The 27,155-nt window shown below is 38.0% G+C and overlaps 2 protein-coding genes across 6 annotated transcripts; both read right to left on the minus strand.

Moving 5' to 3' along the window:
* Nucleotides 1–570: 570 nt before the first annotated feature.
* LOC133879789 (putative disease resistance protein RGA4) lies at nucleotides 571–17,903 on the minus strand. 5 transcript variants are annotated; one of them, XM_062318561.1, is made up of 9 exons: nucleotides 17,633–17,903; nucleotides 5,990–9,639; nucleotides 5,844–5,873; nucleotides 5,702–5,731; nucleotides 5,422–5,589; nucleotides 2,882–2,949; nucleotides 2,275–2,380; nucleotides 2,158–2,187; nucleotides 571–905 (listed from the first exon to the last, which is right to left on the minus strand). In XM_062318561.1, the coding sequence occupies exon 2, from the start codon at nucleotides 9,576–9,578 to the stop codon at nucleotides 6,000–6,002; it is 3,579 nt and encodes a 1,192-aa protein (XP_062174545.1). In that variant the 5' UTR covers nucleotides 9,579–9,639; nucleotides 17,633–17,903; the 3' UTR covers nucleotides 571–905; nucleotides 2,158–2,187; nucleotides 2,275–2,380; nucleotides 2,882–2,949; nucleotides 5,422–5,589; nucleotides 5,702–5,731; nucleotides 5,844–5,873; nucleotides 5,990–5,999. The 5 variants fall into 5 exon arrangements, with proteins under 5 accessions (XP_062174545.1, XP_062174547.1, XP_062174546.1 ...); XM_062318563.1 differs by having other exon boundaries at nucleotides 571–1,677; nucleotides 5,350–5,589; XM_062318562.1 differs by lacking the exon at nucleotides 2,882–2,949.
* On the minus strand, nucleotides 11,517–12,890 carry LOC133879095 (putative disease resistance protein RGA4). Its single transcript, XM_062317641.1, has 2 exons — nucleotides 12,462–12,890; nucleotides 11,517–12,365 (listed from the first exon to the last, which is right to left on the minus strand). Exons 1-2 carry the CDS (start codon nucleotides 12,888–12,890, stop codon nucleotides 11,517–11,519), a joined length of 1,278 nt encoding a protein of 425 aa, XP_062173625.1.
* Nucleotides 17,904–27,155: the final 9,252 nt, after the last annotated feature.

Genomic DNA, 27,155 nt, shown 5'->3' on the forward strand with positions numbered 1-27,155 from the left:
TTTTAACGAAATTGCTCTGCATCTTCATTGATCAATAACCAAAAAACAAATTGATCCTCAAAATTAAGGATCTAGGGAACAAACAGCCTCCTTAAGAACAATACTGAAAATACTCTGAGGAATATCCTCTAGCCAACACATATCAGTCTTATTTTATTACAAGCAGTCTCTTTTGCTAAACAATGGGCTGTGAAATTTGCATCTCTAGACATAAAAGAAAAAGTGCATAAACGAAAAAATTGTTTCTCCATGTGAATGCTTTCCAAAAAATAACCAAGTCTAGAAAGATAAGGCGGGCCTGAATTAATCTCTGAAATAACTTGGACCGCATCTCTTTCAAATATGGCATCAAAGAATCCCACCTCCTTGATGAGCTGGACAGCCCCAAAGCAGCCATAGTTTCCGCAGTTTTGGCGTCCACCCGTAGGGGGTAAGCAAGACTTCAAGCTCCTAAAAAACATCCCATGCAATCCCCAGCAATGATACCCACACCAATCCAGCCCTCGATCGTAAATGAATGGACTTTAAATAAGACCAAAAAATGTTTCCGTAATCTATATAATCTATATATCCAAACAAGTTGATAGAACCATAATCTATATCATCTGAACCAGTTTTCCAGAAAACCTTCAAAATAGAATTTACAATCCTTACTGAGTTCAGCTTTGAAAAGCCAATTTTATCCTCTTTAGTCTTTACTATACTCATAAACCTTGAAAGTAAGAACATATACACTCATGCCAGGTGAGGGCTTACAATCTTCTTTAAAAGAAATACAGGAAAAGATTATAAGAATGTAAACATGAGGTTCTTTGGGAAGCAAGGTTTCATTGAGGCTTCAAAAGAATAATCACACGGTGATACCCAATCCGAGTCTCACTTAAGCGGCCAAGATGAGGAAGGACCTGCAACACACCATGATACAGAGGGATGAGATTCTCTTTGCACAAACGGGCATGAAAGATGAAAGGCATCTATTTATATAGTTCAAGTCAAACATCAACATGCCAGTGTACAGAATGGAATTCTTCTTGTACAAAATTGATATTGTAATCAAATTTTGTTTAATTTACAGAAAAAATAAATTAACAAGAGGATCTCAGTACAATCAAATAAGATGTTCATCATGATGTGCAGTGTCATCATACAAATTATTACAGCATTTGCAGAACCAGAAAGTAGTTTACAGAACAAAAGGAATCCAACTTTCTTCATTTTGCATTATTTGTAATCTAAATTTTCACAAGGAATGTGATTCTTGGAGATGCAAAGATGCCTAATAGTTTTTGACAACCATCTTTAGGATCAGTTGGCCATGAAATGAAGTCTATATTAAAAACATTTAACCAACCCCGGGGTAGAGCATGAAGCATGTATAGATGAGGGTGGGTATTCAGTTTATCCCACAGGCCATTTTACTTCCTTGACAATGCATTGTTTAGCTATTCTAAATGCCTTTAGAAGGAAATGCATTGTTTTTTAAAAATGCCTTTAAAAAATGCGTTGTTTTTTAAAAATGTTATAGGAATAAAATGGATTATTCAGTATTGCTTTTCCAGTATTGTCAAGCTTCAGTGCTGGTCCTTTTATGTCATTTTCAAGAAAAAAGTGTTTTCCCTTTACGGCTTCTGTCATTGCACAATATCCCTTAGCTCCTGCATATATGTTTCAGCAATGCTGAAAATCAGTAGCACGAATCAAAGAATAATTCATGCTCAAAACATGAAGAGATAATCAGCACTAACAAATATAAGCCAGTTTCCCGAAAAAGGAATACAGGTTCCCATCTTGGATTATAGTTGTGAGATTATGTTATATCAGCACCTCCTTCCTACACACTTTTTTTTTGATAAGTTCCTCCTTCCTACACACTGCAGGGAAAGGTCAAGGTGTTGGATGCCGGGACAGGAGGCTACTGCTCCTACATTTTTTAGGAAAGAATTCAGCAATAGCTTGCATAATATGGTGGTATCCCATCCCCATAACATAGACTCTCTCAACCTTGATGTGGGATTTGATCCCATATCTCTACTTCAACAACCTAGAGACAATCAGCCAGTGCTATTTTAAAGATAAGTTATCCTTAGCTAGGTAAAGGGGGTGCAGGGAAGCATCCATTCGGAGATAGAACTGTTAATTGAGGTTTAGTTCACATACCAGGGCTTTGTCCCAGAGATTTTCTGCCAGCTTCATGAAGAAAGAAAACCATAATTAGGACAGATTCAAGATTAAACACATATGTCTGAGTATCAGAAAAAAAAGTAGAATAAGAACCTTCTTCCTTGGAGCCGTAATAAGATCAGCATTTGCTTCAGCATAAGTTGCCATGTCATTAATAGCTGCATTGACCTTCTCCAATGTCAGCCTTCCTCTCATGCATCTGCAGTTCGTGACACATAGAGCTAGAAATTTTATGGAATATCGTTATTAAGTTAAAGGGGATGTATCAGACATTCCCCACCGTCAAAACCACCCAGAAAAGAAAAAGAAATAGAAAAAGAAAGATTAAAAGGAGAGTAGGGGCAGGAATTTATATTGAATATGTAGAGGCTAAAGCTGTATTATTATACTCCCGTTTATTAATTGACAATTGGCATGTCTGACGCCCAACTTGACAACCATGCCCAATACTTGTAGACAAATTCAAATAGTTCACCTCTATTTCTTAAAATATGTGCACATATAACCGAGGAAAGTATGATTATGATTGTCAGCAGTGTTTCAGCCTCCAATGTTTTTCTGCATATGCACTAACTTAAACATACATAAGCACATAGCAAACAACTTTAAGTAATCTGTTACGATACATAAGCAGGAGGTGTAGCTGAAACTCGCACTCATATCAAATGTCGAACAATTACATAAGGAAATATGTACTTACGATGACACAGAATCCAGCTCATTGGCAGTTATATACCACAGTGGTGGAGAGCCACGGCCCTTTTTCTCCTGGAATTGATAACATAACAAAATTAGAACATATGCTTGCAGTAATTTGCTCACACTGCAGCTGCATATAACTTTAACAAAACTGCCAAAAGACCTATTTATTGTTTTTTTCTTTCATTTGATACCTCGACCCTTTTCTTAAGGTTCAGTGGAAGAGATTTATTTTGTATTATCATGATGGTGCTGGTGGAGCAATAGAAGGAGTATATAAGCAAGGGAATCACTATTTAATGCATAAATCAAAAGAATTCATCTAAACCACCATAACCATAGACAACCCCGAATTTGATGGTGAAGAATCAAAAAGTTTTTTTAATTACATCAACATTCTGAGTTTTCACATCAGACATCACATTTCCAGTGAACAACCATGTTAAAGTTCCTTTAATATGTTAAGAGTGCTGCTATTGTGTATTCGTGTTCTTGCAATGACCGCATAAGATTACAATTTGTAGCTGTTATTGTTCAAGGATATTCCCTTCCAAGAAAAAGGATAAACATTTCAAATACATATTTATGCAAGCTTTGCATCTTCTATGCCCATTCATAAATTACAACATCAATTCCTTAATAACATTCATTTTTTAGGGTAGATCATGCAAATAAGGAGTCTTTGTATTTCATTGTTGATGGATAGAACCAGGTGGTATGAAATTCTGAATTCTGAGTACCATTTGATACCGGGGAAAAAAAAAGCAACGAAATCATTAACACTTGACCATGCCCCTCAAATCCTGGAAGTTGACTAGCTTCATATGAGTGCTACTGAACGAAATTATCTAGCCAACTTCTCACATCTGGGTGATTGGGTTACTCTAAAGTTATATTGAAATGTTTTATAAGATACGTCAGCAGAATCATCATGTAAAAATACCAACCCTCAAAGCAAGCCGTTGTTCTATTATCTGAAATATCTTCCCCAACTACATGTTTCTGATCCCAATTCGTATTACAGTAGACGTTAGATTTTCAAGGAAACCAATCACATGAACCACAGAAACCAAATTTGACATATCCCAGCAAGTAGGCCCACAGTTATTGAAGATTGGCATATTGACTCAAGTACATCCAGAATAACACAAGATGAAAGAGAGACAGAGACCATGTTGCACACAATGCTGTTCCAACAAGAAATTAAGAAAAAAAAACTGGAAGTGTTACTATTGTAATAAAAACCATTGGTGGAACATAAAAGATATTACAAAATAGGGCAATAACTTGAATTTTATCATGATGTCCATCCTTTTATGGTTTTATCAAGCTTTACCGTCCAGATTTTGTTTTGTTTTCATGTAACAGAAAACTAGAATTTGAAACAGTGGATGACATTTTGATGCCTTACATTAAATTTGAACAACAGTTTTTTTTTCATCTAAAGAGCCCACCATTTAGCTAGACATCTTAATGCTTACAGGGGAAAAAGGAAAACAAAAATGGTACAAACTTTGTTTTTCTTCTGTTTACTACCAACATCTGATTCCATTTTCACCTAAAACACCACGGAAGCAGTTATTTAGTCATGAGCGTGCTTCCACACATCAATGATACCTCACTCTTACACTTTCTCTGAACCACCATTCAATTCCATCCAAAGCCTAAACTGAACCACCAGCAAATAAGACCCAGAGAAGACCCGCTGGCCTAAACTGGACTCCCTCCACATCATAAGAATGCATCTTTCCTGCGATCCCATCATAAGTCCGGAATAATACCAAAGAAAATGATCCCCCAATTTCAGCAAAGATGACACATTTTGTAGAAGTTTCAAATCACAACTGCATGTATAAATGCTTTTAAGATTTCGAATTTGGTACTTTGAATGATATAGTATGGACCATGGGAGAGAAAGAAAGAATGAGGAAAACAAATATAAGACCTGCAAATGTTGCAAGCAACACACTAAATCAGCCGGAGGTGACTTCAACATTAAATCAATAATACTACCCAGTTTAGTTGTCTGAGGTGACTTCAATGCTTCCCTAGCAACTTTCTATTTTTCACTCTAACCAAACTGAGCTCAAAGAATCCTTCTATCCAAGTACTTCCAGATCCACTTACCAAACTACCACCACATCTTTTTATAGTCATTTATAGATTCTCTCATGAATTACTGCCAATACTCTTTCTCCAGTACATGAATTCCTACATCACAGCTACTCAATCTAAAGAATACCAAACAGCTACTTAAAGAAAGAAATGCTTAATCAATTAGTTCCTGATTGCCTCCACATGTTTTGATGATACGCTTTGTGCTTTTAAAACCTTCACCTAAACATAATGAATATAATTTCAAATTCAACCAAACATCTTCGCATTTGTTCAGTTCTACTCTTAAAAGAAAGATTGTACTTTTATTTATTTCTTCTAAAAAATATCAAACTTTTGATATTTAAGTAGCACATCCTGCACAGTACAACTCGCACACCATGGTGCAGGGGTGAGCAAAGATCTTGAATGAGCGATTTGACTTACTATCTTTTGTTTGAGATGACAGTAGAGAGGTGGTGGGAAGAGAAAGAATAGAGGCTAATTGTTTCTCCTGATATGTGAAGCATCATGAATTCAGCGCCCTAGATTTTTTGAATATGCTCCAAATCCTCTGTTTCTTCTGTGCTTTAGCTGGTTCTGCTACTTCTGCATCTAAAATTTAACAACCAATAAATACTGAGAGATAAAAATGAAGAAAATGATGGTGAAGAAGGTGGTTACTTAAATTTCCACGAAGGATTAAGATAAAATGATGAGTCTATACCAGAATCCAAATCCTCTGTTTCTTCTGTATCTGGAATTTAACAACCAATAAATATTGAGCGAGAAAAATGAAGAAAATGATGGAGAAGAAGGTGGTTACTTAAATTTCCACGAAGGATTAAGATAAAATGATGAGTCTATACCTGAATCCAAATCCTCTGTTTCTTTTGTACCTGGAATTTAAAAACCAATAAATATTGAGCGAGAAAAATGAAGAAAATGATGGAGAAGAAGGTGGTTACTTAAATTTTCATGAAGGATTAGCATAAAATGATGAGTCTATATATACCTGAATCCGTTTACTGTAATTCCAACTCTGGGATGTGAGCAATCTTGGGCCAATCCTCACCCGCTTCCCTCTGGCATCTTCGCAATAAGTTGGGAGAGTTTTTAATTTTCAGCCTCTGCAAAGAGGTTAGGCTACGCATTCCTTCGGGCAATGATGTTAAACTGGAGCATCCATCAATTTCAAGGACTTGAAGTGATGTGCAGTTGCGGATCCATTCTGGTATAGCCGTCAAGTTTTTACAATTTGAAATCAGGAGCTTTTGTAGAGTGGTCCCATGTTGAAGCCCCAACGGGAGAGAAACCAATTTCGGAAGACTTGAAAAGTGCAAAGAGAGGAGGCTCTTAAGACCTTGCCATTGCATCTCATCCTCAACATTGGCTAGCTCAAGCTCAGGACAACCAAAAAGATCCAGTTCTTGAAGAGCAGCGAGATGTTGTATACCTTGGGAGAGAGAATTTAATTTATTGCATCCCCGTATCGTTAAAGACTTGAGAGAAGTGAGGTTCTTCAACCCCTCCTCTGGCAGAGTTTCTAGATCTTTAATGGAATCTAGAGTTATAGACTTCAATTTCGAGAGAGGAGTGGATGAAGAGGAGGCTGTTGCTTTTGACGTTGGGCTTTGCGGTGCTCCCATATTCATCATCATTGTCTGTTGTAGTGGCTTCAAGCTAGTACCAGTTAGGCTCAAGTCTTTAAGATGTGGAAACGTTGGCATGGAAGTCAACATATCGCAACTCGAGATTTGTAATTGTGAGAGACAAGGAAAGGAAGGGAGTAAAGGATGCTCTGTATTTTCAATGGAATTCTGACTATCACTATTGACCTCCACAGAAGAATCCCTCCTCCTCCACCACCCCTTGAGATTACGGCAAAAAGAGAGTTCGATTATCTTGAGAGATAGGAAAAAAGAAGAAGAGAACTCATTGTTGTCACCACTGTCTGATATGTACTCCATAGCATCCATTGAGTAAAGGCTAAGATCTTTGAGAGAAGGCAGTTGACTCAATGATGGTAGGTATTGGCATTTCGTACACCCATCTAATCGCAATGTAACAAGATTTGTGAGTGACAAAAGCCAACTTGGAAGCCTTGAACCCAAATTGTATGATAAACAAAGCGTTTTCAGATTTGGATGCGGTTGGAGGACTTCCAATAACATCTCATCATCAACAATAACGTCTGAAGCATTGACACCTCCTTCAGTACTCCACTGTAAAGACAAACCATGAAGATGTTGCTTCGCTTTTAAATTTGCTTCCTTACATTCTGACGCACCATCTTTTCCATGTCTCAGATTTTCAATATCTAAGTCTCCTCTCAGGTTATTTAGTCCCTCTAGTTCTTTTAACCCACTGCTATGCTGAGAGAGAGGATCCTTGTGGACCACAAACTTTGATAACGTCTGGAGATTAGTGAGTAGCCCCAATCCACGTGGCATATAAGTCAACCGATTACATTGATCTATCTTAAGATGCCTGAGATTGACTAATTCTTTCATGTCTTTTGGCAATTCTTCAAGCATTGAACAATATGAGAGTGTTAGCTTCTGCAAATTCAGCAACCTGGACATAGAATTGGGTAGTTTCTTGAGATTCTTGTTATAAAAAAGATCAAGATATCTTAAATGCTTTAACTCACCAATAGAGCTTGGCAATTCTTTAAGATTTTTACAAAATCGGACTTTTAGTGTCTGCAAATTCTGCAACTTGGTTATACAATTGGGTAGCTTCATGAGATTCTCGTTATCAGAAAGATCAAGATATCTTAAGTGCTTCAACTTCCCAATAGAGCTTGGCAAAAGTTCATGATTTCTCCCGTGCAGGTCCAGCACGCGCAAAAACTTGGAACTCGAAAAAATTGCTTCACAATCTAAAAAGTTGACGACAGTGGGAGGGGGGGAACGATATATGAAGAAGGAAGTGGGATTACAAAGAAATGTTCGCATGCTACTTGCTTTACACAATGATGCTGTAATTGATGAGGCATCGAAACCGTAGTAATCAACAACAGATACATGACGAGTTTTCTCATGAAGGTTTCTCTTCTTATCATCTAATGTGGTAATTAACGATCCTGCCACTGATATGGCAAGATCATGCATGAGGTCATGCATTTTGCAACAAATTACGTCACCAAAGTCATTTGTTTTAGCTTCTTGAAAGAATGATCTCCATAGTAAATCCATAAAATACTCATTACCAACCTCTTCCAAGCATCGGTTTTGATCATCACATGACTTGACAAACCCTTGTGCTATCCAGAGCTGAATAAGTTTTGATTTATCAAACCAGTGATCTTTTGGAAACAAACTGCAATAAGCAAAGCAGTGCTTCAAATGTGAAGGAAGATGATGATAACTCAGCTTCAGAGTTGGTATGATGTCAGTTGCATTTTGAGGTATTTTTGAGAGTTCATTATTCTTAAAAGACGACCACTCTACTTCTGAATTTTTGAAGCGCAGTAAACTTCCAATTGTCCTTATGGCCAGCGGGACGCCAGAACACTTCTTTAGTATCTCCTTCCCAACTGCTGCGATGCTTGAAGTCTCCTCCGGCTCTTTTCCTTTCTCAAATGCCAGTTGCTTCAATAAAGACCATGAATCGTCTTCCTTTAAACCCTTTAAGGAATGTAATGGAACTGTCTCGCTAATCCTTGCAACCTTTTCACTGCGTGTAGTCACTAATATTCTACTGCCACTTGCACCACCCATCAGCAATTCTTTCAATTCAAACCATTTCCCATGATCCTCATTCCACACGTCATCCAGCACGAGCAAGTATTTCTTTCCATCGATTTCTTCTTTAAGTTTACTTACCAACGTATTCATTTGAGCGGGTTCTGGTTTCTTCTTTGTTGCAGCTTCTAAGATATTTTCAACAATATTTTTAACGTGAAAGGGATCAGAGACACACACCCACATTTGGAGCTGAAAATGGTTTTGAATTTGGTCATCGTTGAATATGAGTTGAGCGAGTGTAGTCTTTCCCAATCCACCGATGGAAACAATTGGAAGGATTGAAACATTGTCTTCAACGTTGGAGTCCAGCAGACGGTGGATAACAGCCTTCTTATCATCGTCTCGACCAATAACTGCTTCCGCACGTACAAAAGAATGAGTGTTATCCCTACTTCCCCCGACTCGTGTCTCCACAAGGCGTACTTCCAAGTGGAACCCCTGCTTATCGTTGTTGATGGCATCTAGCTTGTCTCTGATGGCCTTAATCTTATGGGCCATTTTAAGACAATAGACAAACTGGTTTGATTTGGAGAAGAAAATGCGTACCTGTTTGGCCTTCTTATGGTGAGTCAGTATTTCCCTTCGTAAAGCTTCAGTGGAAACAGCATCCAGCAAGTCATCCGCTTCATAAATGGCATCTTCTAACTTTTCGAGCCAATCTGTGACTTGATGGTTCCCAGCAGCCTGTTTTTCTTCCGCATCCAGAAGCACAGCTTTGATTGTTGAAACAGTGTTCTTCAGGTGTTGAAGCTCATCTTCGACGCCCCAGAGCAGTCCGATCTCATTGGCAGCCAAAGAGCCGAAAGTCTCCATGATTCGCTCGGCAGTGCCGAAGAGAATTTGTTCGGCCATAGATCCTGATCCTGATGCTGAGTGAAGGAATGCTCAAAACTCAAGCGCAGCGCTCTTGTCTCTGATTGAAGGGTAGAATAGAATGAACAAGTGTTTTGAGTGAATTTATGCTTCTATTTATTTTGTCTAATGAAGTTAAATCTTATTTTAATTTCCTTTGGTTAATAACTTAATAGACACCTATTGTATATTTTTCTATATGAATAATGTTGATTTTTTTTTTTCTCTCTTTAACTATGCTTTTGAGTTTTTATATACATGAGACTAAAAAACTGAGTTGTGTTTCTTACGTCTTTTTTTTTTTTTTTTAATATATAGATTTCTTGTATATCTTATTTTTAAATTTACCTTATTTTTTTAAATTTACACACTTTTTTTTACACTCACATTCGGTAGAATGTGTGACTCATACATGTAGAACTCATATCATATGCATAGGTTCCAAGTTAAATATAAATATGTGTACAAAATATGTAAAAAAAAATCTATACAAATAACACATATCTAAACATAAATGACCGTGCATATCAGCTAGCAGATTACACTGAGAGATGATGATTTATCACTAAAAAAAGAAGCAGAGATATCAAAAATAGACATTGTGAACCAGTTGGCGTCTTTTAATTGGCACATAAAAGAGATTTTTAATCTCTATTGACTGCAATGAATTATCTATTATGGATAATGCCATTAATTATTGAAAATAAGTATCACGAAAATCAAAATCAAAAGTTGGCCTAAATCACTGACATCCCCTTCGATTATAATTTATAAAGAACAATGACAGAAATAATGTGTGAACAAAAGAACAAAAAGTGAAGAAAAGAAGAAAAGGCTGAAAGATGTAAGTGCCGACAAGCATCAAGCAGCATGCATGCATAAATCATGCTATCCAATTCCAAACAAACGATTGCAGTCAATTGCCAAATAGGTGTCGAACGACTGGTTTGAACATTAAATTTAACTAGTTTTATAATAAATTTTCTTATATTTTTTTATACTAATTAAATACTTTTTTTATTTATTCTTTTTCTTACTTTTTTAATTTTTTTTTGTCAGTTTTATCATTATATAATTTGTTGGTTTGGGTAGCTATTTAAGAAAAACATAAGAAGATTGGTGTTGATATTTTTTGTGACTTTTTTCAAATTGTTTCTATATTTAAGGGAATAAACCACTTATAAGGTATATGCTATAAGTCAACCGATGACATCCAACTATGTCAAGATGGTTGAGAATGACTAATTCTTTCATGTCTCTCGGCAATTCTTCAAGCTTTAAACAATTTAAGAGTTCTAGCGTCTGCAAATTCAGCAACCTGGACATAGAATTGGGTAGCTTCTTGAGATTCTTGTTCCAAGTAAGATCAAGATATCTTAAATGCTTTAACTCAACAATAGAGCTTGGCAATTCTTCAAGATTCATACAAAATCGGAGTTTTAGTGTCTACAAATTCTGCAACCTGATTATACAATTGGGTAACTTCTTGAGATTCTTGTTTTTAGAAAGATCAAGATATCTTAAATGCTTCAACTTTCCAATAGAGCTTGGCAGAAGTTCATGATTTCTCTCGTGGAGATCCAGCACGCGCAAGAACTTGGAACTTGAAAAGATTGATTCACAATCTAAAAAGTTGACGGAAGTTGGATTACACAGAAATGTTCGTATGCTACTTGCTTTACACAATGAAGTTGTAATTGATGAAGCATCGATATCGTATTAATCAACAACTGATACATGACGAGTTTTCTCATGAAGGTTTCTCTTCTTATCATCTAATGTAGTGAACAACGATCTTGTCACTGATATGGCAAGATCATGCATCAGGTCATGCATTTTGCATCTAACTACGTCACCAAAGTTATTCGTTCTAGCTTCTTGAAAGAATGATCTCCATAGTAAATCCATAAAATACTCATTACCAACATCTTCCAAGCATCAGTTTTGATCATCACATGACTTGACAAACCATTGTGCCTTCCAGAGCTGAATCAATCCTGATTTATCAAACCAGTGATCTTTCGAAAAAAAACTACAATAAGTAAAACAGTGCTTCGAATGTGAAGGAAGATGATTATAACTCAGCTTCAGAGTTGGTACAATGTCATTTTCATTCTTAGTTATTTTTGAGAGTTCATTCTGCTTAAAAGACGACCACTCTACTTCTGAATTTTTAAAGCTTAGCACACTTCCAATTGTCCTTATGGCCAGCGGGACACCAGAACACTTTTTTAGTATCTCCCTCCCAACTGCTGCGATGCTTGAATTGTCCTCCGGCTCTTTTCCTTTCTCAAATGCCAGTTGCTTCAATAAAGACCATAACGCGTCTTCCTTTAAACCTTTTAAAAAATATGGTTCAACTGTCCCGCTAATCCTTGCAACCTTTTCACTGCATGTAGTCACTAACATTCTACTGCCGCTTGCACCACCCGTCAGCACTTCTTTCAATTCAGACCAATTTTCACGATCCTCATTCCACACGTCATCCAACACGAGCAAGTATTTCTTTCCATCGATTTTTTCTTTAAGTTTACCTACCAACATATTCATTTCAACGGGTTGTGGTTTATTCTTTGTTGCATCTTTTAAGATTTTTTCAACAATATTTTTAACGTGGAAGGGATCAGAGACACACACCCACATTTGGAGCTCAAAATGGTTTTGGATTTGGTCATCGTTGAAAATGAGTTGAGCGAGAGTAGTCTTTCCTAATCCACCGATGGCAACAATTGGAAGGATTGAAACATTGTCTTCAACGCTGGAGTCCAACAGGCGGTGGATAGCAGCCTTTTTATCATCGTCTCAACCAATAATTGCTTCCGCACGTACAAAAGAATGAGTGTTACCCCTGTTTCCACCGACACTTGTCTCCACAGGGCGTACCTCCAAGTGCAATCTGTCCCTCTCGGCGTAGATGAAATCTACCCTCTCTCTCATGGCCTTAATCTTACGGGCCATTTTAAGACGATAGAAAAGCTGGTTTGATTTAGAAAAGAAAATGCTTACCTGTTTGGCCGTCTTATCACGGGTCAGTATTTCCTTCTGTAGAGTGTCAGTGGAAACATCATCCAGCAAGTCATCCGCATCATACATGGCATCTTCTAGCCTTCCGAGCCAATCTCTGACTTGATGGTTCCCAGCAGCGTTTTTCTCCTCCGCATTGAGAAGCACAGCTTGGATTTTTGAAACGGTGTCGATCAAGCTTTGAAGCTCATCTTCGAGACGCCAAAGCAATGCGATCTCATTGGCAACCAGTGAGCCCAAAGTCTCAATGATTTGCTGGGCAGGGCCGAAGAGAAGTTGTTCGGCCATAGATCCTGATGGTGAGTAGGGGTGGGTATCGGGTAAATCGGTGTCGGAAATGACATTTCCGATTTTCGACCCATCATTGTCGGTAAAACCGGGTAATTACCCGACTTCATTCCGGCAAGGAATAATTTCGAAAAAAATCGGATAATTCGAAAAAAAAAAATGGAAAAATCGGTATGATCGGTCGGATAAATCGAAAATTCAACCATAAATTTCAACAAGAATCACAAGATTACAGCCTAAAAATTCAAGAACATAGTTGAACAAACGTTACAAACCAGTGATTTAGTGAAACCACAAATACAATAACCCATAACTCTCAAACTCAACAATAATCAAACCCAGGTACCAAATCAACAGGATTGGCTATTTGGCTCATGGTCCTCGCGAATCACGATCTTCTTGTTCATGAATCATGATCTTCTTAGTTCTTGGTTTCTTGCTACATAGACGGGACAATGGTTCAGTGGAGGCTTGTGAAGCGCGAGCACTAAGCAGCAGGTATTGGGGAGGGAGGGAGATCAGCGATCGTGATTTGCAAGAGACTGAGAGAATCAGAGAATGTGTTTTTTCAGGGAGGTGGCAGAAGGAGAAACTGAAGGGTTGAGAGAATATGAGATGATTAGGGTTTTCCAAAATATGAATATATACTCTTTGCAAAACGATGTCGTGTTGGGTTAGGGTAATGGGAATGGACTGGGGTCTGGGTAGTGGGTAAAAGTGTAAAACAACTATTACTTATATATATATATATATGGTCTGGGTAGTGGGTAAAAGTGAAACAACTATTATATATGCATATATGTGTGTGTGTGTGTGTGTATGTATGTGTGTGTGTGGTCTGGGTAGTGGGAATAAATTCAGAATATGCAGTAAACGTTCAGAACTCCTTAGAAAAGAATCATTTCTTGCGCAGCCACGCGATACTGTACCTAACGTTTACCGTATATTCAGAATATAGCAGAATTTTTTTTTTCACTTATATGTATATGGTCGGGTCGGTCGGTAACCGACGGTAAAAAAAATTTACCGATTTCCGACCGACATTTTATATTTCGTTTGTTTCGGCGTAAAATGATTTCTGGATAAATGATTTCGGCATTTTTCGGTATTTGGTTGAGGCGAAAATAATGGTTAACGAAAATCATTTTTAGTTTGACCGTAAAAGCTTCTTTAATTTTCGAAAAACGATTTACGATTTTTAAAACCGTAGATCGTTTTCCGAAATTAAGCTCTTCGTCCTTACACGTATGATTGATATCCGATCGTCAGAATTTAGCAATTGTCGGCCGTCGGAATCCAGTCGGCCCCAAAGTCCGACAACCAATCCGACAACATCCGATCGCTGGAAACCTGCCGGGTCCGAAATCAGGCCACCGGAATTTTGCTGGTGCCAGGATCCGGAGGCCGGAATTCTGCCGGAGCCGAAACCCGGCATCGGCAGCCCAAATTCCTGTAGGAATATTGCCGGATTCCGGCCAAGTCAGATCCGGCTATTGATCCAGCCGGATCTGGCCAAAACGGCCGGGATCCAGCCAGATCTGGACGGATCCAGCCGGATCCGGAAGATTTCGGCCTGAATTCGGCCATTTTGACCGGATCCGCTCAAACTTTCTCGCCGGAATCCGGCAACGGCGACCGGACGTTGCCGAATTCCAGCGACAATTGCCAAACTCTTATTTTTGCATTTCGTAATTTTTTTGTGCGAACCAAACACCGAAAAATATTTTCGAGAAAATCATTTTTCCTGAAAATGATTTCGTCGAAATCATTTTACGTCAAAACAAACGGAGTATTAATCGAAAATAATTTTTAATCCGATTTTCGATTTTTTCTTTTTTTCGATAGGCAGTAGGCGGTTAAATGCGGTTCGGTAGCGGTCGGCGAATTTACGATAGTCGATAATCGAATAATTTGCCCACCGCTAACAGTGAGGGAAGGAATGCTCAAAACTGAAGGGTAAAAAGAAGTGTTTTGACTTTTGAGTAAGTGAGAAATATTAAAAAAATGGGAATGGAGCAATTATTGTTAAGACAATTATTGTTACCAGCTACTTTTTAACATTGATATGACAACACATGTTTGGAGCAATTGTTTATTTATTTATTTATGGGTAAATAAATGGGAATGGCTTTTTAGAAAAAGATATGACAAAACGTGGAATTACTGACTCAACTGTTTGTTTACAACATATATCAGTGCATTAAATTTTACATTGAGAGTAAAAAGATACGTATAGCATTACAATAACGGATACAAATTATTGAGAAAGCTTTAATCGAGTTGGCTGTGGCAATAATGTTGTAAGCACGATGAATCACGCTCTTGTGAATTTTGGTTTTTAATTTGAAGGAATGTTTTGATGTAATATAAAATTAAAAATAATTCTAAAAAATTTTGTTTTTAGAATCGTTTGTTAATTGTTTATTATTTATTTTTATTTTTATTATTATTTTTTGAATAATATCGTAAACATATACACAAATACAAACATTTTTTTTCTTTGAAAAGAAAAATATTAAGAAATCAAATAAAATAAAACTTGCGAAAAATTGTAATTTAGCGTACATTTAGAAGTACAATTTTTTTTGTATTATTTTTATTATATTTAAAATTGTTAATGTCAATAAAAATTGTTTTTTAAAATTATGTTAGGATGATTTCAAAAAACTAGATAAAAAAAAAAAAGAAAAAAAAAAGTTGAATAAAACATTAGTAAAATTCAAATTTAACAAAACAGCCCAAACAAGTATTTGAAAATTGATAAAATATAATAAAAAAAAGGTATTTCCTAAACATGCCTTGACAACTTGAAATTTTTTAAATCAGTAAATACAGAACAACCAAGTAAATATACGATCTAAGAGTAGTCGTCTCATCAAATTTTACTAGTCAAAATAGCTAAAAACTATTTTTCTCTATTTTAACCATCCATCTTTTTAAACCACTCCCAACAGCCTCACTATTATAGCTAAAAGAAAAATACAATTTAGCCTCTCAAACTACCACCCTTTCTGCGGATGGCTCCCTAAACTACCAAAACTTTTGAAAAATATCCATTTTGGCAAAATATCCCCATAATACTCCTGTCATGTGTCATTTTTCAATTAAAAAATAATAAATAATAAAACAAATTAAAAAAATTTTAAAAAAAATAAAACAATTAAAAAAATAAAAACTTAAAATTTAAAAACTAAAAAAAAACTAAAATTTTATTTTTTATTTTTTATTTTTTAAAAAATATTACAATCAACCGGAACACATACTGCTTCTTTCCAGCATTGCCGTTGGGTACGATGCACGCCTACGCCTACGCTTACTAAAAATAAAATTTCAGTTTATTTATTTTTCTAATTTTTTTGATTTTTTTGATTTTAATTATTTTTAATTGAAAAATGTCACATGATAGAGGTATTATGAAAATATTTCGCCAAAATAAATTATTTTCAAAGGTTTTGGTAGTTTAAAGGACCAGAGTTCAAGCCTTGATAATTCAAAAAGCTATCCAAAAAATGACCGGTAGATTAGAGAGTTAAATTGTATTTTTTCCTTTAGCTAATTACTATTATTATTCTATTCAAATAACATTTTTCAAAATAAAGGTCACGTGTGATGATGAAAAAAAAAAAAAAAAAAAAAAGGACAAAAAAAAAGAAAAAAAATAGAGGAAGAGAGAGTTTTTAAAAATTGAACACCCAATCGATCCAGAACATAAATGATAATTCACTTGTCCCACAAACCAAACGGCTTTGCTGTACAGTGTATATGAGAGAGAGGCAGAGGATTGTGAAGCTTGTGAGTAGGAATGAGTAATGCTACACATCATCCTCTTATCCTCCTTTTGTCACCCTAAAATTGATGTGGCTTTTAAAATCACCATTGGATCAAAATCCAATAGTGATCTATTATAAATCCAATGGTAATTTTAAGAGCCACATCAATTTTGGGGTGATAAAAGGAAGACAAGGGGATGATGTGTAGTATTACTCGAGTAGAAATAGGACTTGCTGCTATATGATATCCCATGAATTTTGGAATTGACGGTGATTTTGTTTGACGTTGCTTTTCTGCATTAAGTATTCTGCGGAATGCTTGTTGAAGACTATAACAAACATCTCATCCAACCTAATTAGAGAAACTATAATTCTCACTGTATGTTTTACAGTTTTTCAAGTCCATGACTCCATATATATACTTGGATCAATCAAATATCTGTGTTCGTTACAATGAGAAGCCATCACTACACCACACCTTACAAAGTGATGGCCAAATATGGACAGGTATTATTTACCTTGTCTTAGCAGAGGGTTAAGAAATCTAGTAAAAGTTGGAGAAAAAAGATTATGATTCTTGCTAACACGTTCGGGTCAGACAAATCACTCCAACTTGCAGAATCAAATACCAAACATATCAATCCAAAAACTCACTTTACAACTATGGAAATACAACAAGTACTATTAAGTTCCAAGTTGCAGAAAATCAACAAACTCTCTAAAGCTGGTGCAGAAAGTCTTCAAAGTCATCAAACTCTCTAAAGCAGGTGCAGAAAATAAATACCCAAATGAAAAAACAAAACAAAAAAACAAATCTTCGTAAAAAATTGTAATTTTCTATAAAAAATAAAAATAAAAAATAAAAAACCTTTACCAAGTATAGTTCAAGTGCAAATCAGTGATAGAAACCTCCACCCATCTGTGTATTCTGTATTCTATAGCAGAGGAAGGGAGAGAGAGAGAGACTAGTACCTAATCGGGAGCGTGGGTATGCTGGAGCTGGAGCTGGAGCGTGCTTTGAGAGGGTAACTGAAGTAAAAGGGGAGAGAAAGTTTGTGAACACAAAGATGGTGAGAACGGCAGGTACAATATAGGGCGTGGGTAAGCTGCAGCTGGAGCGTGCTGTGAGAGGGAAAGTGAAGGAAAAGGGGAGAGAGTTTGTGAACGCAAAGATGGTGGTGAGAACGGCAGGTAGCCAGGTACAATATAGGAGGAAAAGTGAAGTGGAAGGGGGAGAGCAAAAGTGGAGCGAAAAAGTTAAAAGACGTGAAAATGATAAAATAGTCAAATTGCTTCTTAAATTTGGGATGGAATTTTGATCGGAGACAAAATAGGTAAATTATAAAAAATTTGCTAAAATAGTTTTTTATTTATATATTTATCAAATTTTAATGAAAACTTTAAAATTAATAACTTGTTGATGGTACTCTTGCGATACCACCATTTTGTTTTTCTCACAGCAAAAATACATTTATGGGCTCGCTCTCTCTTCTAGTTGATGGTTTAGAAAATATATTTTATAGTTTAAATTAAATTTGATTGCCCCTCTTTTCAAAACAAATGCAATATTACAAATGAACTATGAGTGTATAAATATTAAACTCAATCTTTTCTTTTATCTAGGTAACGAATCCAAAGCCACCATTAATGACCTTTAAAAACCAAGAATTTGTAAAAGTAAAATACTTCTTTCCTTTCAGCTTTATCATTGGGTTTTTTTTTTCCTTTTCAATTAATGTTCGTTCTCCTTCCTTTTGAATGTGTACTCGTTCACCACTGGTCTTACCCTTTGATATGCCAACACTGACCTTTATTTCAGCCAGCTGTCTACAAAATATTTGGGTCGAAAAAATATTTTAAAAAAAATGTAAAAAGTTGAAATATTTGACAAAATTGGAACAATTATTGTTGGGAACGAGTGAAAACGTGACTCACGGAAATCTTGGTGTGGTTTATGAGACGAAGCGGTACGTATTGACGTGAATAAAGCTGTTGATGAGTAGACTACTCTTGTGTCTTCTTCACCCAATGCTTTGGCTTTTCTATCTTATCTTCAAACGTCTCAGTGTAAATTTTGTTCATTGAGACCATTCAAGCCTTGAAAATAGTTTATCAATAGCAACAAGTCGATCATATGATTCATGTATTTAAATGGACATTATTGGCTCAATTTTACTGAAAGATTGATTTTTTTTTTCCCAATTTGAGAGGTTAATTTTTTAAATTTTTTTTCTTTTGTTTGACATGAGAAATATTTAATTTTATTATTTTTTATATTTTTGGTTTATGTTTATACAAGAGATGTGCAAATTTATATTATAAGGTTCTAGATATTTAATGATAAATTTATAACAAAAATGAATGAGAATATAATACTAATTAAATACATCTATTTTAATATTTAAAAATATTTACAATAATCTACTATACCTACACGAGAATAATGTAAAAATGAGTCCCAGAGTCTTGTTTTTGGTTTATTATTATTTTCTTTTTTATTCCTTTGATATGACAAAACGCCAACAACACTGACCCTTACTCCACCCAGCTTTCTATAAAATGTTTTTATATTGCGTTCATATTTACCAGCTGCATTAAATTTTCAGAAGAGAGCAGCCCATTTTCCTACTATCGATAAATAGTTTAATAGAAAACTTTATGAATTTTGTTGAGACCAACTATTGTGTTTCAATTTTCAGACTAGTTTGTTGATTATAGACTGCAAAACTTTTGTGCTGTCCAACAGGCAGCCAAGCATGCGGATGCCTCCAAAGTTTATCGTCACCATACAAATTTTCATCCCTTTTCTTCTACACCATCGATTAAATCCAACATGAAATTTAAATTGTGATTAGACAAATCCCAAACAGCGAAGATAGAAGCTCAAGATAGCAAAAGTATCATGGGTTACGGAGGTGATTTTTATCCACTTTGTTCTTGCTTCATTAATCACTCGTGTCCACTCTATCAAGAGTGATTAATTTTTTTATTTTTTTATTTTTTTTAAAAAAAGTATATTTTTTATATTTTTAAATCACAATTCCAAATAATTTTTTTTTTTTTTCTGAAATTTTGTTTACTAAATCATAATGAACGTCTTTCACTTCGCATTTCCAGTCCCAAGCTAAAGGAGAAAGGGGGTTATGTAAATAGACAAAATCGAATAAGCAGCCATTGCTTTAATTTATGAAACAGTCGATAATTCAATTTTTTTCCATGTTAAATTGTGTGGGTTTTATAGAAGCATGGATCAACATTCATCGAAGCCTTACTTAACTCCTAATCCATCGTTCTCTGCACCGTCTCTATTATGTCTTCAAAACATGAAAATATAACAAAAAAAAAAAAAGGAAAAAATAAAGATGGTTTAAAAAATTTATTTTATGGTTTAAAGTAAAATTTTAAATTAATATCCTATTACGTAAACTAAAAAATAAATAAATTTGAAAATTCAAAAATTTAAAACAAATCTATTTTATATTTTTAGTAAATAATGAGATAATTAGCCTTTTTTTTTTTATAATTTTACTTAACTGTTCTTCCTAAAAAAAAAAAAAATTATTAACTATTCTAACTACAAGTAAAAGATGCAAATTCATTAAGAATACTCTAACCCTTTGATATGTCAACACACCACCAACACTTATTTCAGCCAGCTGTCTACAAAATATTTGGATCGAACAAAATAATAATAAAAAGCAAAAAGTTGAAATATATTTAGAACAATTATTGTTGGGAATGAGTGCAAGCGTGACCGACGGAAATCTTACCGTTGTTTATGAGACAAAGAGGTGCTCAAGTGAGTCAAGGTGTTGATGAGTCAAAGTCTTCTTTTTCCCCCCAATTTGAGAGTGATCTAGATCGGCCGGTATGGTTGTCCAGCCACTCTCATATGGCCCAAAAGGAGTCACCCAAAAAATTATTATTATTTTTTTAAAAAAAAAATTAAAATTAAAAAAAAAATATTATGGCCAAGTGTTATATTTTGAATGGTACTACGTGGTGTTGACGTAAATTTTTATTAATTTTAGATGAAAAAATAGACAAATGTATCATTTACCTTTTTTTCATAGCACAAGTATTATTTATAATAAAAAATAAAATTTACAAATCACATGGCAATTTTACATTTAACCCTTATATTTTTAATAAAGAATGCTCTAACCCTTGATATGGCAACACACTAATACACTTAACCAAGAGTGGAAGAATTAAAAAAGTCCTCCCCTAGGTTTCTCCTTGCCCTGGATATTCCTAGGAGTGAGAGTGTGAGTCTCCCGGTGTTCTACGCCTGGGAGTTTCTGTCACTGTTTTATACAGTGTGCTGAGTTTCTTGGGTATTTTGTCTTAAGCTTGTTCTCTTCCTTCTACCGAATGGAAGACCTTTATCGAAAGTATGAGTGGGGGGATGAAGCTTTCTGAAGGAGAAAGGATAGAGATAACAATCAATGAGACGGATATTGCAGACCTCCGAGGAAGAAGTGAAAGATGTCTTTTGGGTAGGTTGATGTCGGACCGTCGTATCCAGAAGGAAGCCTTCAAAACACTAATGTCGAGACTGTGGAAAATAGCTGAAGCAGTGACCTTTAAGGAAATTCAAGATAACTTATGGCTGCTAGAATTTTCTAACAGGGAAGACAAAGGGCGGGTTCTTGAGGGCCGACCTTGGCTCTTTGATCGTAGTCTACTGGTTCTAAAGGAGATCGATGAAAACACTCCTCCCTCGCTTATGGAGTTTTCAAATGCGCTTTTCTGGGTGCAACTACATGATATGCCTCTTACGTGCATGAACCGGGAGGTGGGGATGCGTATAGGCAGATCGCTTGGAGCGGTAGAGGATATTGATGTTACTGGAGATGGAGTGGGCTGGGGTAGATGTCTGAGAATAAGAGTGTCTATTGATATTACAAAACCACTTGAGAGAGGCCGGGCTATTGTTCTGAATGGTAAATCCATTTGGATATCGCTCAAATATGAAAAACTCCCGCAATTTTGTTATCACTGTGGGAGGATATATCATGCGGATAAAGCTTGTCCGAATAAGTCCAGCTTCCGGATCAATGAGGAGGGTCCAGCTAGGCCCTGGGGGGTTTGGCTTAGGGCGGACGATTTACGTTTCAGGAAGGAGGGCCCTTCGCTATTCCGACAGTCAGACCATTATCCAGAGAAGCAGGTATGGGAGGGACAGGAACCAAAGGTGCTGGAAGGCTTTACTCCAGCTGAGTCTAAGCCTCTCTGGAACACAGATACTACGGATGATAGAGGGAGGTTTAGAAGTCCGGGTGGATCGGCAGCGAAGCAGCCCGGAGGTGAGAGCCGCAGTGAAGGACCAGAGGGAAGTGCTCCGGACGGTCCAGTGGGAAAGATGGATGTACAGTGTACGACTGACAACATGGAAAGTGACGAAAATTTGGGCGGGACAAGTGGCATTAATGAGATGGATCCAGTGGAAGATTTGGAAGGAGAAAATGTGGAGGTTAGCAGAATAGAAGGAGGAAATCAGAGAGGGAAACCTAAGACTAAAGCTGGCATAGGGGTTAATAACCAGAATGACATGGAAGTCCGTGAGAGCTCTAAGGAGCACGGTTGTATCGAGCCAAGCGCTGAAGCTAGAATTGACAGAAGGGGAGCCACGTTGACTAATGAAAAGGGGACTACAGATGTCCAGGAGACGGAAAAGAAGTTTTGTAACACCAAGGTGGCAGCGAATAGTCATGTGCCCCAGCAGGAGATAATGTGTACAGAAAATGGAACCTGTCTCACGGTACCAGTCACCCCGAATCCCAAGTACGATCATCACGTGGACCAAGCAAATCTTCAGGTGTCAACGGAGGAGCCCCTGAGGTCCACGAGTAAGGCCCGAAAGTGGAAGAGGAAGAGCAGGGAGACTACTAACGAGATCACTGGCGAAACTGATCGTAAGAGGAAGCTTGACGACGTGGAGTGGAATCATGCAGAAAACCAGAAGCTCGGCCCAAAGAAGAGCCATTCAGGAGGTGAGTTTCTGTTTCATATGGAAGAGGCGGTGGCTGGAACTCAGCCCCGCCTGTCGCCATGAGTCTCTTGAGTTGGAACTGCCGGGGGCTTGGGAACCCCCGGACAGTTCGTGTGCTTCACCATTTGGTGAAAGAGAAGAAACCCGAGATTGTGTTCCTTATTGAAACTTTGTGTAGAAGTAGTACTATGGAGAAAGTTAGATGTAAATTGGGCTTTTTGTGGTTAATCCGGTTGGGAGAAGTGGGGGCTTAGCTCTATTATGGTCTGAGAATCTGTCGGTGGAGATCTTTAACTATTCTCGACAGCACATTAATGCCATCATCAGTGATGAGGACGGAAGACCAGGTTGGAAGTTCACTGGTTTCTATGGTTTCCCCAATGCGGCTAGACGATGGGAATCTTGGGAACTCTTGAGATTTCTCAAGTCTTTTCAGCCTTCTGCCTGGTTGTGTGCAGGGGATTTCAACGAAATTCTTGATCAATCGGAGAAGCAGGGGGCAGTGCTAAGGCGTAGTTCTCAGATTGATCAGTTCAGGAGGGCGCTTGAAGATTGTGAGCTGAGTGATCTTGGCTTCTCTGGACCACGATATACTTGGTGTAATAACAGGAGAGATGATAATTTTATTCTGGAAAGACTTGACAGAGCTATTGCCAATATGGAATGGTGTTCCAGATTCAATTTTGTAAGGGTACAAGTATTAGAAGCTATCTGCTCGGACCACAATCCGATCCTTATTTTGTTCAAGGACGAACCCTATGAGATTAGGCCTTCACGCAGGGCGTTCAAGTTCGAAGCCAAATGGCAGCTGGATCCTGAATGCAATGATATTTCTAAGGCTGCTTGGGAGCAGGAGACATTGGAGCCTAACAAGCTGAAGGATGTTCAGGTCCGTCTCTCAGCCTGCCAAAGAGACCTGGCCCGATGGAGTAGTGCCAAATTTGGAAGAGACGCAGAATTGCTGAAACAGAAGAGAAGGAGACTCTTGGAACTGCAAGGAGCCAATAATCCGTGCCTTATTGAGGAGATCAACCAGGCCCAAAAGGACATTGATCAGATTTTGGAAAGGGAGGATTTTAAATGGAAGCAGAGGGCTAAGCAGAATTGGTACAGCAATGGAGACAGGAATACTAAATTCTTCCATGCCTGGGCAAACCACAGGAGAAAGATAAATACCATACGGTCTATCTCGGATGACCAGGGGAGAGTATGGAGGAGACGCCAGGACATTGGCAGAGTCTTTGTTAATTACTTTGAGGACATCTTCTCCTCGAGTTGTGATACCAATGCTGATCTCTCTCAGTGCTTGGATAATGTGGAGCATCTTGTCTCGGATGAGATGAACTCATCCCTTTTAAGGCCCTTCACAGCAGAGGAGGTGGGCTTGGCACTTTCTCAAATGCATCCGCTGAAATCTCCGGGCCCGGATGGCTTCTCCGCGGGGTTCTTTCAAAAGGCGTGGTGTTTTGTGGGGGAGAAGGTATCGGAGGCAGTGCTGTCCTTTCTTAATGGTGGTCCTTTTGATCCTTCGATCAATGCTACCAATATTTGCCTCATTCCAAAGAATTCTGCTCCGGAATCGGTTAAGGATTACCGGCCTATTAGTCTATGTAACGTGGTCTACAAGCTGATTTCCAAAGTGCTTGCTAACAGAATGAAACTTGTCCTGCCGCAGATCATTTCTCCGGAGCAAAGTGCGTTCATTCCGGGCCGGTTGATTACTGACAACATTATTGTAGCTTTCGAGACTCTCCATACTATGGCGACTCGGCTAAAGGGTAGGAATGGGTGTATGGCTATCAAGCTCGACATGAGCAAGGCGTACGATCGGCTAGAATGGGGATTTTTGGAGGCTGTAATGAGGAGGCTCGGTTTTGCAGAGAGATGGGTCCATTTGATTATGACTTGTGTCCGAACGGTATCCTATACGGTCCTTATTAATGGCCTACCCCACGGCCATATTGCTCCTTCCAGGGGTATACGTCAGGGAGACCCCCTCTCCCCCTTCCTATTTATTTTGTGTGCTGAAGCCTTGAGTAGAATGCTGGACCAAGCGGCAGGGATGGGGAAGATTTCCGGGGTTCCTATTCGTAGGGGTGGGATTAGAATCAATCATCTCCTCTTTGCCGACGATAGTATACTATTTGGGAAAGCTAACCTAGACGAATGGAGGCATATGAAGAATATCCTGGAAGTCTATGAGAGGGCCTCGGGTCAAAAAGTAAATTTGGAGAAGACTTCTATTTATTTCAGCAATAACACAAAGGAGGAGGAGAGGACTTCCATCTTGCAGGAAACAGGTTTAATTCCTACCCAATGCTATGAATCCTATTTGGGATTACCGACTTTTGTTGGGCGATCCAGAATTGCGACCTTCAATTATATTAAAAGTCGCATTTGGAATCGGATGAATGGATGGAAGGAGAAATTCCTTTCCCATGCGGGCAAGGAGGTTCTGATTAAGGCGGTTCTTCAAGCCATCCCAACCTACACTATGAGCGTTTTCAGACTTCCTATCTCTCTTTGCCGTGATATTAATAGGCTCTTGAGCAAATTCTGGTGGGGACATATGGAGAAGGTCGATCGGATGGTCTGGATGGCGTGGAAAGGACTAGGGAGGAGCAAAAGCTCAGGAGGACTGGGTTTCCGGGATCTGGAGAGCTTTAATCTAGCCTTGCTTGCTAAACAAGGGTGGCGAATAATCCAGAATCCCAGTTCTTTAGTTGCTAGGGTGCTAAAGGAAAAGTATTTTCCTGGAGGATCGTTGTTTGAAGCTCCCCTGGGTTACAGACCTTCCTATCTATGGCGTAGTATCTGCTTGGCTAAACCCCTCTTACAGGAAGGAGTAATTTGGAAAGTTGGAGATGGAACCAAAATCAACATATGGGGAGACCGGTGGATTTTTTCTCCCCACCTAAACTCTATTCAATCTCCTATTCGAATTTTGAATAAGGATGCAAAAGTATCGGAAATTATAGACCAGAATAGTAGATGGTGGAATATACCTCTGATTGAGCAGATTTTCCCTGCCGAGACTGCTGAGAAGATTTGCAGCTTGGCCATCAGTCCAGGCACGGTGCAAGATAGGCTGATTTGGGCTTACACGGCGAACGGCATTTTCACTGTCCGAAGCGCGTACCACCTGGAATTGGACAGAAAAGCCAGGTATCAGGGGGGTAGTTCTCTGGGGCCTCATCAAAGCCCTATTTGGAAGATCATATGGAAATTAAGGGTGCCGCGGGTTACTCATCTTTTTCTTTGGAGAGCTTGCAACAACATTCTCCCTACGAAAGAAAATCTACATAGAAGGAAAATTGTTACTGACCCGCTCTGCCCTATTTGTGGCCGAGAAGTGGAATCTGCTGCACACTCTTTGTGGAATTGCGATGCGGCTCGGGCGGTATGGTCCGAAGCCTCCCGAGCTATCCAAAAGTGTGCCATCAATGATTCTGATTTTCTCCGTATTTTTTGCGAACTGTATGAGAGGCTGGAGATCGAGGATCTTGAGCTAGCAGCCATGATTGCCCAGAGATTATGGCACCGAAGGAATCAATGGGTCTTTGAGAATAAATTTATGCCCCCCAAATGTTTGCTGGATGGAGCAGAGGACTCGATGAAGAACTTTAAAGAGATCCAGGCTTTCCCTTCTATCTCCGGGAGCCGAGCTCCTGCTCCCAGTGTCTCCTGGAACCCTCCCAATGTGGATACAGTCAAGATCAACTGGGATGCGGCCATCGACAAACGGAAGAACTTGATGGGGGTGGGGATCATTGTCCGCAACAACTTTGGGGCTGTTTTAGCGACTCAATGTGCGGTTCAGAAATTCATCTTGGATCCGTCGGTTGCTGAGGCGATTGGAGCTAAATTGGGTGCGGTTCTTGGCCGCTTTCTGGGTCTCGACTCCATCGTCTTGGAGGGTGACGCGAGTGAGGTGGTTTCAGCTCTCAATCGGGAGGAGGAAGGGTTTAGTAGAATGGGCAGTATCATTGCAGAGGCCAGGAAGGTCCTTAGGGAGTTTTCTGTGTGGAAAGTGGCGTCGGTAAGGAGAGATTGCAATAACGCTGCCCACCAACTTGCTAAGTTAGCTGTCAGACAGAATTTAAGTCAAATTTGAATGTATTCGTATCCTTCATGTATTTCTGAGATTGTGTTGAAGGAGAGACTTTTGTCTCCTGATTAATGAGAATACAAGCACCTTTCAAAAAAAAAAACACACTAATACACTTTATTTCAGCCAGCTGGTCTACAAAATATTTGGATCGAAAAAAATAATAATAAAAGCAACAAGTTGAAATAAATTTAAACAATTATTGTCGGGAATGAGTGCAAGCGTGACTTACGGAAATATTTTCGTTGTTTACGAGACAAAGAGGTGCTCACGTGGATAAAGGTATTGATGAATAGATTTCTTTTTCTTCACCCGATAATTATAAGAATGATTATTTTTTTCCCCCAATTTGTTACTTTTGATACTTTAATAAAGGGATTGCACTGAAACGA

This window comes from Alnus glutinosa, chromosome 10 (assembly GCF_958979055.1).
Source record: "Alnus glutinosa chromosome 10, dhAlnGlut1.1, whole genome shotgun sequence".
Classification (NCBI taxonomy): domain Eukaryota; kingdom Viridiplantae; phylum Streptophyta; class Magnoliopsida; order Fagales; family Betulaceae; genus Alnus; species Alnus glutinosa.

Coding starts and splice junctions, on each gene's coding strand:
- LOC133879095 (XM_062317641.1), bottom strand. CDS start 12,890: ATGGCCGAACAACTTCTCTTCGGCCCTGCCCAGCAAATCATTGAGACT. Junction 12,366..12,461: donor GGGACAGATTGCACTTGGAG/GTACGCCCTGTG, acceptor GATGATAAAAAG/GCTGCTATCCACCGCCTGTT.
- LOC133879789 (XM_062318562.1), bottom strand. CDS start 9,578: ATGGCCGAACAAATTCTCTTCGGCACTGCCGAGCGAATCATGGAGACT.